We start from the raw sequence: 18,664 nt of genomic DNA, 5'->3' as shown, positions 1-18,664 counted from the left end.
ATTACAGTAATAACATCAACATTTCACCCACCTTTGCCTTAATTATTTTTCTGTCTTGCCAATGGAAGCTGTTTAATAAGATTTATAGGTAGTGAGGCAGAGGGGTGAGCGGGTGTGCAGCTTAGATAATCGGCCCAACCGACCCCCACCTCCCCATTGGTGTCACCAAGTATAAAAACACAAACTAAAAGCTTTCCAGACTTAAGTAATAATAATGTCAACATTTCACCTGCTTCTCCTTTAATTATTTTTCTCCCTTGTTCTTGCCACCTGAATCTGTTTAGATAAGATTGCCATATAGATAATAACCAAAGACTTCCATTTTCGTAGGCAGATAAGTGACTGCTTTGCTGAGCCATCAAGTGCAAAGGGAGCTGGCTTGGTGACAGGCCTGCTCTTAGATCTTCTGGGAGTGGGTTGGGTTTGGTACCATTGGATCCTGAAGAGACCAAGGCAATGGAAAAGGATGACAGCAGCTGGCATGGACACTGAGGTAGGATCCTAGGCTGGGAGGCAGGAGGGCGCTAGATGCTAGAAGAAAAGGACCCAAGTTGGTGTACCTACTCTCTGCACATGAGTGGAGGCTAGTGGTTTCACTGGTCTGGGCAGAGGGGTTCTGAGTGGACATCCCATGGGGTAATTTCCCACTGCAGTGTACACAGCTCTTGAGCAACTCTGGCTTTATATCTACTTAGCAAGGTAGATGTGGGGCAGCAATTCAACTTTTCTAAGCTACAGTTTCCCCAAGCTGCAGAGGTTGGCTGTTGTGGGAGGAATGTCTATGGATTCCCCGAACCCCAACTCATATAATAAAACCCTTTAATCCAAGTACTAATCAGGTCCAGTCCTGCTTAGCTTCTGAAGTCAGGTGACATCTGGTGTGTCTGGCCATAGATAGATGCCAAAATTTTAACCCTCAATGAAATAGTGTTAGCAGACAAGGCATTTGGGAGGAAATTCAAGTTAGATGAACGAGGCCATAAGAATACTATTCTCTCAATAGCATTAGTGTCCCTGGTAAAAGAAGACAGAATCCCTGTCTGTGGTCACACCCCCAGAAAGGACTAGTAGGGACCTAAAGCACCTGCTCAGCAGAACCTGGCCCTGCTGGTGCCCTGTTCTGTGCATGAAGACCAACTGCAGAACTGTGCAGAATAAGTGACTAAGCGACCCCAGCTTGGTGTTTGCTACAGCAGCCTGGACTGAGCAGCACACTGATTTCAAACAATTATTCTCAAATTTTAGGGAGGTGAGAATGCAGATCCTGTCTCGGAAATGCTTGTAAGCATTCTGAATCTTGCACCTCATTTTATGGAGCTTAAAGACCCATAGCAGAAACTTTGGCAACGAGTTGTGTTCCTTCTTTTCCGCCTCCACTGCTGTCCTGGTCTCACTGACCATAACAGCCTCTCCATAGGTCTCCTTCCCCTGTCCCTTATAATCTGTCCTCAATGAGAGTGTGTGTTTTCAAATGTGTCTGATCCTGTTGTTCCTCTGTTAAGAACTGTTCTGTGACTCTGCTTTTTTTTCCAATGTGGGGTGGGAGATTTGGCTCCAAGATTGACAGCTTTGTACAAAAGCTAAATTCCATAGAGTAGTCTGAATTGTCCAAATGAAATAGAGAAATTGAGTCAATAATGAAAGTCATCCCATAAAAAGAGCCCTGGACTTAGATCACTTTACTGATGAATTCTAGCAAGTAGAATCACTCCTTCATGGAACCTTCCAGAAAATAGAAGAGGGAAACACATTCTACAAGACCAATACGTACCCAGATCCTACAGATAGATTAGGATATTACAAGAAAAGGAAACTAGGGGCTGTTGTCTATTGTGAACATAGATGAAAACTACTCAGCAAAGTATTAGCAAACTGATGGCCACAACATAAAGAAACACCACCCAGTGACCAAATGGGATGCTGTATTCCTGAGAATTTAAGGATTGTTGGATAGTTGTGAAAGGCCGGAATGACCCAAGTGGAGCTCTACTGTTCAGCTCATGGTGTTAAAATCCCAATATCAGCCCTTAAGCCCCACTCAAGGATCTGAGATGGAACAGTAAAGAGGGGGGCTGTAAGGATCAGACATTGCTAAAAGGACATGGCTAGCATCATGCAGCCTCTGTGAGCACTGGCCTGCCTCCACAGGTGCTGGTGAATCCCGGTTAGAACCACAGGTAGAGTTCCCCCAGAAGCCTTTCAAAGAGCTTGCGAGATAGATGTTTTAAGTTGATAGAGATGATATGATATATGATAGATATTGATTTACATTCAAAATTTTAGACTCACCAAGATAGGAAAGTGTTTTCTTTAAGGCTGCCAAATATAAATAGCCAAAATACTATGAATGTAACATTAATATAATGCCTGATTGTTTCATGGTTCTTCTTGCTGTATGTAGTTTATTTTACATATGTGTAATAATATAAATGTATATGTAAAAAATTAAAATATTATAAAATTGAAATTGGAAAAAAAAAAAAAAAAAAAAAAAACAGAGCCTGTGAGCCTCTGCTTGGGGTTGCTGCCATTTTGTATGGGTAGTTGACCCCTACATGCAGGCTGTTTCTGTGGAATAAATGCTATTTGTTTTTACATACTATTTGAGTGTGTGATTTTTCAGGCCCTTACAGATGAAACCCAATTAACAGAACATATTAATGGGATAGGGAACCCCATATGATCATGTTAAGAAAGCAGAAAAGCATGTCACAGAGTCTGACACTGTTTAAGATAAAGACTCTCAATAGAGTACTCAGTTAGTGAGGAGTTATAATTTGATAGGACAAATAAGTTCTGGTGTCATGTTACATGGTAGGGTGACCATGGTTAGCATAAAAACGTCATGCACATTTTAAGAAAGCTAGACCAGGGGATTCTAATGCTCTTGCCACAATGAAATTCTGACTATTTGAGGTGGTGATATGCTAATTATCTTTGTTTGATCACTATCTAACACATGCCCGTTTGGAAGTGTCACATTGTACTGCATGGACATGCACAGCTTTGTATGTCACTTAAAAATTAAATAAAAAAAAAAAAAGCCATCTCAACAAAGTAGGGACATATGGGTGCTTCAACCTAAGACGCAGCACTGATGGAAACTGTACAGCTGGCATTATACAGTGTGGAGAGATGATTTCCTCTAATCTTGGAAACCAAGCTAGAGTGTCTGTTTTCACCACTTGCATTCAGCATTGGAGTGGAAGCGATGGCTGGGACAATACGGACAAAAGGCTGCAGAGCAAGAGAAAATTAAACAGTCTTTATGTGCACACAAAGTAATTCTGTGAGCAGAAAACCTTATAGAATTCAGAAGAAACAATTAGATCAGCAAAAAAAAAAAAAAAATTGTTGTCAAGGTTACAGGATCCAAGATCCATTTACAGATGGTCCCTGGCTTACAGTATGATGATTCAACTAATGATTTTTTTTTTTTTTTTTTTATAGTGGTGTGAAAGCAACATGCATCCAGGGCAAACTACATTTTGAGTTGTCATGTTTTCTTGGGCCGGGATGTGGTTCCACACTCTCATGAGGCTGGGCAGCGAGCCATAGTTTCCAAACAGCCCATGTTAGTGAAGGTTAGGGACTGTTACTCTACAGTGCACTGTGGGCCTAAGTGAGGATGTTTGGCAGCTCAGGCATATAAAATGCATTTTTTACCAGATGAAGGAGTTTATTGACATGTGACTCCATCTATATAAAACCAATTGTATTTTTATATACTGGCAATGAACAATTTGAAAATGAGATGAAAATAATTCAACAACACCAAAAAGAACAAAGTAATTAGAAATGTTTGACAAAAGATTTTTCTCAGATATCAAAATTCATGGATGTTCATGTTCATCACATGAAATGACATGATAGTCATGTATATCCTGTGTACATCCTCCCATATCCTGTATATCCCCTGTTGGCCACCCATGATGATGGATACAGTGTAACTGCCATGTGGACACCTATTACATTGTATTATTCAGGAAATAAGGACAAGAAAAAAGCATGCAACATACAACATGCAATGATTTCAGATACTTTTGTGGATGCAGAACAATGAAAGGCAGAGTCTGGCCTCAGTTGACCCATGTGTAAAATGGGTTATCACCAGCATCCTAGTGAGTGTGTGTGGGAGAAAGTGTGCAGAGGATGAGAGACGTGCGTTTGTTTTAGAGCAGAGCCAGCGATTCTGGAGAAGGTGTGGTCCTCGCCCTTCTCTTCTCATCACCCCTGGAGCTGCCACCTAGGTGATCTCCCAGCCTCTTCCGACATATTTACATATGGGAAGCTCTTCCTTTATATAAACATTTGCCTGCTTTGTGAAAATGTGAGTGTTTCGGAAGTCAGTCTTCTTGTGTTGTAGGGCTCAGCTGTTTATTGCTGTTGAAAAGGGGGAACCCATGTGAGTTTCTCCGGCCTGTGAAAAACCTACTCTACATAGCTGGGGCAGCATCCATGCCTTGAGTGATAAAGGCAAGAAGAGAGGGGAGCAGCCATGAGTGAGACTCAGTGGCACAGGAGTGGATCACTTGGCTTCCAAAGGACACTGAGGGACAGGGCCTGTCAGGAAGGGCTTTCTGGAAATTTCAGTCCAGGCTAAAACTCTGACTCTGTGGGCCCTGAGATGCCATTAGGGTTCTGACAAGCTTCTGCAGTTCCTAGAGGCCAGATGGAAGGAGACCTTAATACTGGCCATGGTTGTATGTGGGAGACAGGCAGCTGTGGGTGTAAGCAGAATTTGGAAAGGGCCGGTTCAGATTCTGGCTCTTTAATTTTCTTATGTGAGCTTGGGCATGGTACCAAACCTCTCTGGTGACATGGGACTGCCTGATAGAGTTGGCAAGATGGTAAGGAAATATGTTCACATGTGGACTAATGGGACCCCGGCAGGCATCAGAGGAACTAACTGGAGGTTTTTGTTTTTGTTTTTTTTTTTCCCCACTCAGAAACAGCTGACATGCTGCCATTCCTGTGGACAGATGATATGCCCAGTGGCATACATCCAGGGGCAGCTGCCTGAGGTCTGGGAGCAACAGATTTGGAGATGGAGGTATGCATCTAGGCCCCATCCTGTCCTTATCAGTAATCTGATGATGATCAGACCTTCCTGGGAGTGAATCCCAGTGTCTTTAGCATGGGTCTCTCAGCTCTGACAAGGACACACCTTTTCTTCCTATTGGGATCCTGGACTCACCTAGTTACAACTGCACCACGTCCCACCTTACCTTTCACCTAGGCGAAAAGCCCTCCCTGCTCCATATTAAACCATGTATGAGGCCACCCAAACTTGGATTCCCGTGGAACTCTTCCAGGGAGGTGGCTGCATTTTGTTGCCATTGCCTGGACCTTTTAGCATGCTGTCTGGTTGTCGAGTTATTTTTGCCGAGGTTGGCATTACAAGGGTCATATTAGGCTCTGCCTCCCCTTGTATCGATCCTTATGGTTCATATCATGACTTTCCCATTGCACATGGCACACCAAGATTTTGTTAACAGGCTTGCAGGCTACCCAGGGTTTGATTATTATTCAATGGCTTCCACTGTCTGTGACTCCCCTTGTGACAGGGCTTACCACCCTGGAAGCAGCACGACGTCTTTACATTTTTTCTGGCTTTTGATCTGGGCTAATATTCCACTCACCCACAGTGGTTGTCCTTTCTGTAGAGCCATGGCACACTGTGTGGTGGAGACACTTGTTAGACAGGAGCATGTCAACATGATTCTAGGTCTTCTCTACACCGACCCTTACCTCAAGACAGCCGCCCCCCCCCCCCAATTCCTGGGGCTCAGTCCCAGAATAAGATTCTCGAATCTGTGGATTAATTCATTTCATCCTTCTAGAAACAGGCATGTGGGAAACTCAGAGAGTTGGCTTGGATACTACAAGAGACAGAGAGCTTACCACTTCACTGGGCTTAGACTCATGTTTTGTTTTGTTTTGGTTGAGACAGGGTTTCTCTGTGTAGCCTTGGCTGTCCTGGACTCACATTGTAGACCAGGCTGGCCTCGAACTCACAGGGATCCACCTGCCTCTGCCTCCTGCGTGCTGGGATTAAAGGTGTGCACCACAACTGCCCGGCTCAGTTTTAATTGCTAAGATAAAACACATCCTACACGGCCTGGTTCTGTTCTTGAGCTCCGTGAAATAAATCTATTTTCCTTCTTCAAATATTTGAGAGGGAGCTTCTCCCCCCTCAGGTCTTCTCTGTAGCTGCTTAAACTTCCGCACTTAGGGCTTTCTTTTTCCATTTTGTTCCTACGTGTTTGTATATGTGTGGGCAAACATGTATAGGTAGGTATACAGACATGTGGGTGTGTGTACACTTGGAGGCTAGAGGTTCATGTTGGGAACCATACTAGATCTCTCTGCCCTTCTATAATATTCAATGAGTCAGGGTCCCTCAAGCAAACACAGAGCTCACTGACAGGAGTAGTCTTACTAGCTAACTTGCTGTGGGGATCTCACATCTCTGCCTTCTGAGGGTGGAGTTTCTGATGAGATGCCACTTTCTCTCAGCATTTATGTGGGTCCTGGAGATCAGACCTCTGGTCCTCACACATGTGCCGCAAGCACTTAACCACTGAGCCATCTTCCCAGGCCCCCCTTCTTTTAATTGTGCATATAGTATCTATCTTATGCATATACCAAGGACTGTGTCTGTGTCTCTCAGGATATACTGACCCCTCAATCCTCCCTGCCCTTGTTCTTTTTTTTTTTTAAATATTTTATTTAATTTTTAATGTGCTTTAGTATGAGAGTGTCAGATCTTGGAGTTACAGACAATTGTGAGCTGCCATGTGGGTGCTGGGAATTGAACCCGGATCCTTTGGAAGAGCAGGCAGTGCTCTTAAAAGCACTGAGCCGTCTCTTCAGCCCCCTGCACTTGTTCTTAAGTGTCTATTCTCAAGGTGATGACAATCCTTCTGGTGCCCTTAGGTCAGTGTGCCATAGAGAGGATAAACGGCTGAAGGTTGTATCCAAAGGGACACCTGAGAGTAGCCTGGGCCTGCAACGGATCTACAGTGTTGGTAGCATGCTGGAGTAGAACAGAGAATTCCTGCTTGTGTCTGCCATCTCTAGAGCCCATAAGGATGCTATGAGGAAGATAGCTTCAGGGCCTGCACTGATTTCTGGGAAGCTTGTATAGGCATCATAGACGCCCACGTGCATATGGCTGGACCAATCGAAGCAGCTCAGGAACAAAGCTGCGGCCATCGCACTCAAGAAGCAGCAAGACATCTTTTAGTTTAAAAATGCTATGTGTAGAAGTGTTTTCCCCTGCATGTATGTATGTGAATTGTGTGAAAGCCTGGTGTCTATAGAGACCAGAAGAGGGCGCCACATTTCCTGGAACTGGAGTTACATAGGGTCATAAACTGCCATGTAGATTTCGGGATTGGGAGCTTGGGTCCTCTACAAGGACAAGTGTTCTTAGCCATTGAGCTTTCTCTCCACTCACAGCATGCCATCTTTTTTTTTTTTTTTTTCCTGCATAAAATTAATCACTGGAGGCTGGAGAGTTGGCTCAGTTGGGGAAGTGTTCTGCGTAGGCTTGAGAACCCGAGATCAGATTTCCAGCAACCACATAAACAGCTGGGCATACACATCTGTAACTCCAGACCTGGGGTGGGCAGGTAAGAGTAAGAAACAGTTGGGTCCCTGGGAGCTCATAGTTAGCTGGCCTAATTAAGTTGGTGAGTATAAATTCAGTGGGAGAACTTGGAAGAAACAACAACAAACAAATAACAAAAAACTGGAGAGTGATGGAGCAAGACACTCAGCATTGACCTCTGACCTCTGCATACAGCTCCACACATAAACATACCTGCATTCCACTCCCTGCCTACTCCCCCTGCCCCCCAGAAAAAGACAAAGAACATATATCACGTTCTGGACATGGCTTCTGGCCACAGGCCATTGCACCCTCTGCTCTGTGGTGTTCTGGCTTGGTGTGACGAGGAGGAATACTGTCCCTGCCCTCCCCCCCCTTCCCTGCCCCCCTCCCACCAGGCTTGGGGCTCTGTCCTCTCTCCCAGGTCCCCGGTCTCCTTGTCTATGACCTCTATGAGTCTTCTCATAGAGTGAGGGGTGTGTGGTTGTGTGTGACTGCCTCTAAACCTTTCCTGAAGCCCCACCTTCCCTCAGCCCACTGGCCGCCGGGGAAAGGCTTCTGTTGAGCAGCGTTTTCCTTTCTCATTTCATGCTGTAATGGGGATTCATTGCCAGTTTTAAATCCATAATTTGCCATGAAAGCCTCATCTCAGGCCTGGGCTGAGGTCAGAGCAGAGCGGTGATGAGCTATTTTTAGCCCTTAGAGGGCTCCCTGTCCAACTCAGTCTTTCTAGACATACCCTGGGCTGGCTCAGAGTCTCAGGGCTGACACCAGGGATGCCAAGACAGGAAAGGGGCAATTTATTCATGCGTGGCCTGGTATCCCTGCCCCAGTCCCTGCAGTGATTCTTTCTCTGCATTGCATTTATCATTGGGGGAATCAATAGAGAAACAGACTCAAGCTGATGAAACAGCACTCATTCCATCTGCCCCTTTCTTCTCTGGGGCCGACAAAGCGTAAGAGTTGATACCTTTGTTAGCCCACAAGGGCCAGTCCGTTTTCCACAGTGACTTGATTTCTTTTAGCCACATTCCTGTGCTTTTCTTCCAAGTGGTCACTAGTGATGTACCCGTGTGTATACCAATGCGTTAGTCCAGAGACCAGGGTGTCCATGTGATGGGTTCGACTGCATGAGCAAGAGCCCTTTCAAATGATCAGTAGCTATCTGGATATTGTGAACAAGGAGTCTAGAGGGTACCAGGACACAGTTAGCTCTCGTTTGTGCTTTATGAAGCTTTCCCAGCTATTGGAAGCAACCCAGGCCAGACGAACCAGCACCATGACAGGTAGGGTAGACCAGGGTTTTCTGAAAGCACTTGATCCCTGAAGGTTGAGGGAAAGGGGTCTGTGGTGCTCATGGAGCTGCTGGTTTCACTCCGAATACAGACACCAGAGGATTTACTTCTGACTTTTGCAGATCTCTGTGGTGTGACACTTGCTGAGTGGGTGAGCGTGCTCCGTGTCGAACAGGGTCACGCTTGGCTAAAACAGCGGAAGGACATATTATCCTTGCTCTCAGAAGCAAGGGAAGAGGAATTCAGGGAATAATGCCCTTTGTGTGGACCACTGTACCATGAGTGGTTATGGGGAAATCACAGGTAAACTGTGAGGATGGATTCCCACTTCATCTTTCCAGGTCCTGGCTTTACCAGGGGGAAGGCAGCCAGAGCTGTTATATACCTTGATCCCATATCTCACACTGGGCAGTGGCAGAGTGGGGGTGGGTATGAGGGGTGGGCAGGGGAGAGGGCAGCAGCGTGTGATTTTCAGTCCCAGGGTGTGCCCCTTGTCCTATGTGGACCTGGACAATTGCCACTACTCTGGGTATGGTGGTGCCATACTTAGGACAGCCTGGAGGATGCCCTGGTAGACCTCAGTCCCATGGAGATGGGGGTGGAGACACTTAAGGCTCTTTGAGTCTCAGAGCAAGTGGGAGGCTGATCCTAATCGGGCTCCCAAGGATCTCCCTGCCTTCCTGTGTCCTGGTTTTGAAAGTCCAAGATGCTGAGGGGAGGTCCATTGGAATGTCACCTCCAGCTCTAAACAGTGAGGCTCTGCACAGGCAACATCAGGTTTCCAGGCCACTTGGGAAGTACAGGCCTGGTACTGGCTTCCCAAATCTAGAAGAGGAGTGGCCTGCCTCTTCTATCTGCCCTGTATGTGGGCAGGGAATGGAGACTTCATGTTTGCCTCAACCCCTGATGGCTCCCTAGGCCTCCTGGAGCCTTGCTTGGAGTAGCTTAGTTTCCTGAATCCTCTCCACTTCTCTCCACGGTGGTGGCCCTAGCTAGGGAGAGGCCTCATGTCCAAAGAAGCTGAAATGAGAAGTGTCACCGAATGACCCAACCCTGCAGGTCAGCACCGCTTAACACAGGAGTGACCTTATCACTCCTGGCCCCCACTAACTGTGGTGCAGATGCTCAGGGTGGCATGGAACCCACTTGCAGATCCCAGAGATTACCGCCTCTGACTCCTAAGCCTGAGACTTTGAATTTAGAAGAAAGACGATGCTTCAGTCAGTTTGGCAGCTGCACAGCTTTTACTTGTGTTTACTTTGTCACCTGAGGGGCTAGGTAAGAAGGGTGTGGGTAATGGCTGAAAGGGAGGGAATGGAGGGGCAACTGGGGGTGGTCTGGACCACCCAGAAGAGCACAACAGGAGAGGGAGTGTCCTGGTGTCCTGAGGAGTGTACAAGAGATGGGCAGACTAGCTGAACCTGGCTCCCATATGGAACTTTGGAAGATAACGATGTTTTTCTCACTTTCCTCTCCCATCTCTGGCTTGTTTGCTGCCCCTATTTGGGGGGGTAGTGATTGAGGGTAATGAATGTGGCAGAAAACAGGCACACAGCCTAAATGAGATTCAGCACCTAAGACCAGGCCACAGCCCAGGCTAAACAGACTTAATAAGGAGATAAAGAATCAATTCTGCTTGTTTTCCGTGCATGTGCCCGGGAGGGGCCTCCGGGAATCCAGCTTCCTGCCTGCTGTTGCTGTGAATAAGCTTCTCCAAGCCAGATGCTGGTGCTCTGGGAAGGAGGGCTACTGGCTGGTGATTGTGGACACTGAACGGTAATAGCGGTGATTGGACTAGTTAGTATAATAACAGCCATATGCTTTTATGTCTTGCTGTGTATCAGACACTGTTTTGAGACAGGCTTGCATATGCTGTCCCATTTAATCATTCTGGTCACCATGAAGGCACTGTGGCTATGTCTCTCACTTTATATGCACAGGGGAATGAGCAACTCGATCAAGGCTACACTGCTGGTAAAGGAATGCCGCCGGGTTCTAAGTGCAGGCAATCTGGATCCCAGAGTCTGGCCTCCAAATTATGAGAGGTCATTGTGGGTCTCCAAATAATACCCAAAACACCACACCACACCATGCCACCACACACTACACAACGGAGCCCTAGCCACCTCCGTATCACAGTATATACCCACACAGCACACAACACCATACCGTTCTACCATACCATGTAGCACCACACACACAAAATCACATTCCATCACACTGCACGTAACCACGCTACATAGTGCTACGCCGTACACCGCCACGCCACACAGTACGGTGCCACAAAATACCATATCACACCACACCATCCAATAGCACACACCACAAAACCCAGCACAGTACCGTACAACACAACCCCACGTCACGAACATCACACCTTACAGCACATATAGGACCATATCACACAGTACTTAACATTACACGACACAACACAATATCACACAACACCACGCCACACCATACCATATACCATTCCTATGAGCTTGGCACCACTCTCTGCTTGCACTAGCCTTCCTCCAGCTGCCGCCAAGCCCTGTTGCTTCAATTGCCGTAATGAACATTCATTGAGCGCCCAGTGGGTACTCCCAGGCCAGGCATGAAGATTGCCGGTTGCTCCTAACAGGCTCCGTGTTAGAAGCGGACAGAAAAAAAAAGCCACTCTCAATACAACATGCTGTTGTCATGGAGACTACAGATGGCAGAAGGAACACAGAAGACAACAGTCAGGCTGTGTGATCTTCAGGAAAGTCTTCCTAGAGGAGGTGATGCCTAAAGTATATCCTGTCAGATGGGCGGGAGTTAGCCGAGGGAAGATGGAGGAAGGGTTGTAGGAAGGGCTGGAGGCAGGCTCAGAGGCACCAGGAGCAGAGCAGATGGTCGGGACTAATGGGGAAGTGGATTATTCTGGAGAGAAGGAAGATACTTCAGAGACCTTGTGGGCCACGGCAGGGATCTGGGTTCTGTTCTACAGAGATGAATTCTCGCCCACTTCTCCGAAATGCCTCCACCACCCCTACATTCGTGTCATTTTATGTCAAGTAGCTCAGGGTGGGCTTGTCCCAACCAGAAGCCGGCATCCTCCTGCACTGTATCCGCTCTCCATCCATGATCGACAGTGCTTCTGCTAGTCACAGCTCCTCTCTGTAGCCAGCTGTCATTTGGGAATTGAGGCCCAAGAGCTTGTGATGGCTAGTCATCGTTACCAACCAGACTAGATATAGAATCGCCTAGGAGACACACCTCTGGGCGTGTGTGCGAGAGTATTTCCAGACAGAATTAGTGGAGAAGACCCAGCCCGAATGTAGGTGGCACCATCCCATGGGAGGGTGGGCCAAACAATAAAGGGGATAGAAGGAAAAAAGAGAGGTGAGCATCAGCGTTCATCCCTCCTGCTGGTTCTGACCGGTGCTAGTATGAGGAAACCTGGCCAGAGCCACTTACACCCTGGAATAACTGGTCCCAGCTGCTGTGCATTATCCCCTTAAAGCCCTTGGCTAAAACAGACCCTCCCAGAGTTCAGTTGCTTCTGTCTGTGACTTTGTCACAGCAACAAGAGAAGTAGCCAATCTAGAGTTGAGCCCACCCTGTGCAAGAACAGGTTTGAACGCATCTCTTTGCCCTCCCTGTATCTGGGGCTTGAGGCCATCGTAAAAGATGCTCTCCTTAATTGCACTGACTCAGTCTCCATCTTAAAGAGCTTGTGTTTTGTTAGGAAACCTGGTTTCTAATGGAAGCCTCAAAGACAGCGGAGTCAGTATTGGACTGAGCCAGGAGGAAGAGGGCATGGGGAGAGCGGTGGGCAAAGCCCTTTAATTGCTAACTGACATCCAGCTCCTTTTCTCACTTTGGTGCTCCTTCCCCATCTCCACTTTTGCCCTGGGCGTTTGTTACCACAATCATTCTAATGACACCATTTACTTGCTCAGTCTGATTGGCATTTGTCAGCTGCCTTGGACCTGGCTAAATGCAACCTTCACCAGGCCAAGGATGGCTTTGTCTTTCACTCACTGAAGAATGTTGAACATCTAGAAATGAGAAGCATCCAGAAAAGATTTCTTGGCCAAATCCATGGCCTCCACTTCCTCTTTGGTGGAAGTCTTTGCTACCTGACTCTTCTGTTGTTTGGGAAGATCAAGTGTCATGACGCCCTACATTGAATGAATCTCCTGTATGTGGGAACAGTGTGGGTGCCATCATACATGGATGGGGTGTCATACATTTTTTTGTTGGACAGCACTCTCTTTCCCCAGCCAGGATTTCTCCTACTGCTCCACAGCTCTGCACATGTGTGTGTGTGTGTGTGGGTCTTGTGACATCCATCTAAGTCAGCGGTTCTCAACCTTCCTAATGCTATGACCCTTTAATACAGTTCCTGATGTCGTGGTGACCCCAACCATATAATTATTTTCATTGCTACTTTCTAACTGTAATTTTGCTACTGTTATGAATCATAATATAAATATCTGATATGCAGGATATCTGATATGTGACCCCTGTGAAACAGTCGTTTGATCCTCCCCCAAAGGGGTTGCATCTCACAGGTCGAGAACTGCTGATCTCAGCTGAGCTGCTGCAGAGATGGCTAAGGGTATGTGTAAATGCTGGGTACCTAGGGAGGCCTGGCCCAAGGCCTGGTGGGACTTTTGGAGGTCTTGTCTTGCAGCTTCAAGGTGGGCTGCTGTCTAAACTGTCACGATCAGTTACCTTCTCAGCCTCAGGCGCCACTTGGATCTTGGCTCCAGCGGGGAATGGCCCATTTTCCTAAAATAGTTGGTACAGCATATTGGACTCTTGACTGGAAATAAGGCCTTTTGGGAGCTAAAAAGAATTCTTAGAGCCATTTGTTTAGTCATCTCCTCACATTCTACAGGCCAGGAAACTGGGAGGGTTAGTAATGGTGTCAGAGTCACACAGCTGACTAAGTCTGAGGTCCTTTCCTGGATAGCATGACTTCTTGAGTTGATGTGTGTTTGGAACGATCTGTGTGTTGACATGGGCCAAGTTAAGCATAGCCCTTGGTAGCTGGTTGGATTGCTGAAGGAACTCAAGCCGACTATAACTAGGTATTGTAATAGCTTACTTGTCTGTGGTGCTTGCCTTTATGGGTTCAATTCACTCCCTTACCTTTCCCTCATCTCTGACTCCTTCCTCCTCTGTCTCCCAGGGTAGAAAAAGCTCCGCTCAGAGTTGCTTTTTTGCCTGATTGCATCTGAGTGCTGCAAACACAATGCTAATTAATGTGTCTGTGACTCTAGGCTTGGCTCTGGGCTGGTTAGTCCCCATGCCCTCCCCGGAGCCAGGCAGGCTTGGAGAGCTGGCCTCCTGGCTTCTTTGAGCACGCTGCCGGCAGATGCATATTTTAGCAGTGCACATCTGCTGGCTATATAAGCTCTTGTATTTGCCCTCCTCACTTGGCACTTTGATGGGAGACCTCCGGGGGCCTCCCTGTGTTCCAGCCAGAGTGTTTGCTTTGCGATTTTGCCGGAATACCATCTGATTCTGCCCTCACATCTTCTGCAGGTTCTAATCAAGCTCTTATTTTATTTAATTAAAAATCTATCTCAGGCAAATACAGAGTAAATTAGGAAGCTCTCCTATTCCTGGAACACAGGGAAAGCTGCCTTCCTCGAGGGAACTGGCCCAGACAGTTTCCTCCTCGGCTGAGATGTCACAGCATAGCAGGTGGGAGGTCTTGGTTGGTTGGGAAGGAAAGAGGCTTTAGCAGCCTTTAGGGTCCTTAACAGCCATTGTATCTGTCCTCTCCCTAGGCCAGGAACCCTTTCCAGTGACTAGGTTGGCTCCCAGTTAGGGATGGTAGGACCAGGACCCTAGAAAGAGGATTTACAAGACTGGCAAGAGATGCGTTCAGATCTCCCTGGGGTGGAAAAGTGGGAATTCTTCACCTGCAGAAATAGCCGAGGTCAGTTTGCTTAGGAAGATGGCTGATATAGGAGATGTGAGCTTCCTTTCCATCTGCGGGAACTCTCTGTGTGCCTCGATGGGGCCCTCCATAACCACCCAGTCTCCAGCTGACCTCTAGGTGTGAACACACACCAGACCCACAGAAACCCAGCCCTGGGCCCTAAGCACAATGCCAGGCGAAGGTCTTGACAATCACACAGAGAGAAGAGTGAATGACTTTTAGAGGTGACCCCAAAACTAATCTGGATCTGTTCAGATTGAATCCCGAGGCCCTGTTCTGAGAAGCCTGGCTTTTCACCAGGTGCACAGATGACATTCTGCTGGCATTTGGGACCAGAAGACTGGGCGAAGAACATTGGTCTGGAGTTAGAAAATGTGATTTTAAAGTGTTAATTAAGCTGTTTGACCTCCTGTGCATATCTTTGCCTCTCTGAGTCTCCCCATAAGCTTATCAGTAAAACACATAGAATAATTTGGAGTTTCAGCACAGTGTACTTTGATGATGAATTGAGGTAGAAAGGAAGCTCAGTGGCTGGCTTGGCTGGTGAATCGTTTATATTGCAAGGACAAGGCAGCGTCCTGTCTACCTCCTGCATGATGTCGGATGAATGGACGGTGCTTAGGTCCTTTCTTTCCAGCGTTCTCTGGCAGCCTCACGGAGGGTGTGAGGGAGCAGAGGAAGGCTTTCTGAGGACAGGGGCTGAGTGCTTTCTGCAGGTGAAGGTCCCAGAGCGTCACGTGGTAGATGTGTGCTGTCAGTTTGTCGTCAATGCCCAGATCAGGAAAGACATCTGGTCCCCAAGTCTTCCCTATCTCCGACCCCAGCTCCATCTCAAGGGGGAAAGAAAATGGCTACCGCCCCCTGTAGTGTCCCTGTCTGTCCTGTAAAGCATGTCCTGCCTGGCTTCATCCCCCCATTCCCCAGCCCCCAGCCCATCTATCCCACAGAAGATTTCTTCCCCATCCCTTTCCTGTCAGGCAGAGCAGGCTGGAGGAGAGTGAGGTTCTGAAGCCTCCCCTCTCTGTCTCAGGCCAGGCTGGGTTGCTAAGTGGTCCTCTGTGGCCTGTCTGCTGTGGCACTTGGAATCACACACTAGCTATGTAGATCTGAAGATAACCCGACATGCTCTTAAATATTTCATCTCAGAGTGCGGAACAGCATCCCAGCTGCTGACCCTGTCATCAGAGCTCCATAGAAGCTGCCAGGAGGCAGCCGAGGCCAGGCTGGGCCTTCTCTCTCTGGCCTGCCCAGGCACCATCCACATGTGCCTGGCAGAGATGCAACCCTGGGGGGGCCAGGGAGGTGGAACAAAGAGCTCAGGCAGGGAGGCTCTGGCCTAGGCCTTCTGCTTCTCTGGGCCTCAGTTTCTCACCTAGGGTGACAATCCCTGACCCAGCCGGAGGAGCTTTGAGAGCTGCTGGGAGCTGCTCTGCGACTGTGAGTGATTATCAGTTATGTGAGAGGACTGTTCCCCCAAGGCAGCCTTCTTAGGAAAACCTGGCCGGAGAAAGGAGGCGACAGGGTGGAAATCTTAAGGAAAAGAGGCTCATTCTTTTTTTAAGAGGTAGGGGTGGGTGGGTGGGGTCAAGGCATATGGAGCTTTTCTGGCCCCTTTGGAAGTAGGCCCTGGAAGAAAGGGCTTTCAGACTGTGCTACATTCTTTTCTGAGCTTGTACCGCTGCTGCAGAGGTGCCCCCTTTATACTGCAGAGCATTTAGGACCCTCACCTATTTCCCACTGGGTAGGACAGTAATAGGCTCGTGGCATTATGATTGCCTAAGGTGAGGGATCTTTACCCATCCCCCTTTGAATGGGACGAGAGAGGGGAGGGCAGAAGTGGGTGGAGCCAGATGGGATGATCACCTATGGGAAGTCTCCCACCACTAGCTTTGTAGAAGGACCCTCCAGTAGCCGAGTCCCTGGTGTTTCCTATAGGCCTTATGTCATCCCTGCATGCTTGTGTGCAGGTGACTTACCCAGGACTGTGAGGCGTGCGGGGCGGGAGCGGATGGCAGCCTGGATGGCCTGGCACTCATACACAGCATCATCCTGCAGCTCAGCCCTCAGGATCTTCAAGTGATGCTCTCCTGACAGGTGGTTCCCCACCACCAGGTACTGGGGGTAACCTGGGGAGAAAGCAGGGGAGCAATGAGATCAAAATAGTCCTGTTGCCAGTTTCCAGGCAGTGGGTATTTGGAGATGCGGTGACCCCTTTGCATAGAATAGCTCAAAAAAAAAAAAAAAAAAAAGAAAGAAAGAAAGAAAAGAAAAAAAAATCTCTCTTGCAAAAGAAAATAGACATCTAGTGAACAGTGGCCAGTGGCCCCGGCAGAGGCCTTTCTGTCTGACTTCTTCCCTTCTGAAAGGTCTTTCTGGTAGGTTGGCCAGGGTGTCTGATGCCTGGCCTGGGCAGAGCTGACCTTAGGTGGCCTTCTGATGACTAACACAGTGGAAACATTTCATAATAAAACTTCCTCTGAGCAGCTTCCTCTCTGCTCCCTGCCCTAACTCACAGTGCCGTCCACCCCCAACAGCTCAAGCTCTTGTTTCTTTATTTTTTTAAAAATCCCTTTCTTTCATTTATTTGCTTGTTTGTTTCTTTGTGTGTGTGTGAACACAGATATGCCACCCATGCGAAGGTCAGAGGACAACGTGTAGAAGTCAGTTCTCGCTGTCACGCAGGTCACCAGGATTGGCCTCTGGTCATCAGGCATAGCGGCAAGGCACCTTTACCTGCTGAGTCCTTTCATTGGCTCCCTCGTTTCCTGTAGCTCAATGTGCTAACAGAGCCTCAGCCTTCAGGCTCTTTTATTGAGCTTCTTACTTTATGGGCGACTCCCCTGGTTTACTTGTGTATTTCATGGGCAAACAAACAAACAAATAAAAACCCAAACCAATTGGGTCTTCAGAAGGAAAAGGGAAGAGTAACACTTCCTTAGCTGGCATGGAATTTGGGGGACGGCTGGGGTCCGGTAGGCTCTGGTGGCAAAGGTACAGCAGTGGGAGACTTCTGGCACTTGCTCACGTCTTTGATCTCAACGTAAAGGAGCATAAAAGCAAGAGTTTCCAAGGATGAGCTGGTGAGCTGGTGTGTGTGTGTGTGTGTGTGTGTGTGTGTGTGTGTGTGTGTGTGTGTGTGTGTGTGTGTGTGTTGTTGGTTCTAAGTTCTAAGGAACATGGAGGGAGCCTGCGTTAGAGACAAAAATATAGGACATGCTGAGTGGGCAGACCTGACTGGGGGTATTGCTCTCTGACGCTGCTACCTATATCCAGTAGTGTTTGCTAAGGGGATACAGGGGGTGGGGAGGAGGAGGGAGAGAGAGAGAAGCCGTGGGAGAAGGGAGAGGGCAGGGGAGGGGAGGGGAAAAGTGAGTCTGAGATCCGCAAAGAGAAGAGCAAGCAAGAGAGAAATGGAAGGAAAGAGGCCGAGGGGGTTTATTTACTTGGAAATGATCAGGAGGGAAGTTTTGTCCCAGGAAGCACGGGAACCTAGGAATCCAGGCCATCTAGGAATGCTGGGCACCATAAACCATGGCGGCCCCTTTCTAGGTATTCCTACCTCCCAGCCCCAAGCCCCAGGGCCTGATTAAGCACTTAGGAGGCACTCAGGACACTTAGGAATTTGGGGCCTCGGTACATACACACTGGCGATGAATAATAGATAAATAAAAGTTTGAGGATGATGAATCATTCATCAATTGCTGCGGACAGCAGGCTGAATGCAAACACGGAGTGAAGCCATGGCCACAGACAGGGCCTTGCTCTCTCCGTGGTCTTGGGCTCCAGGCCTCTTAGTTTGTCCAGCCGGGGTGTCATCCTTCTAACCCTCTC

The 18,664-nt window shown here is 47.9% G+C and overlaps 1 protein-coding gene across 1 annotated transcript in view; it reads right to left on the bottom strand.

The window, feature by feature from the left end:
* Nucleotides 1–18,664, bottom strand: part of Kirrel3 (kirre like nephrin family adhesion molecule 3) — a 555,811-nt gene that overhangs the window by 73,909 nt on the left and 463,238 nt on the right. The window contains exon 4 of the mRNA XM_051156140.1: nt 16,810–16,959. Within this exon, the coding sequence (XP_051012097.1) occupies nt 16,810–16,959 (150 nt within the window). The remainder of the gene's footprint in view (nt 1–16,809; nt 16,960–18,664) is intronic.

This window comes from Acomys russatus, chromosome 14, assembly GCF_903995435.1.
Source record: "Acomys russatus chromosome 14, mAcoRus1.1, whole genome shotgun sequence".
Taxonomy (NCBI): domain Eukaryota; kingdom Metazoa; phylum Chordata; class Mammalia; order Rodentia; family Muridae; genus Acomys; species Acomys russatus.
The sequence above is the reverse complement of the archived record's forward strand: the minus strand, read 5'-3'. Positions and strand labels throughout refer to the sequence as shown.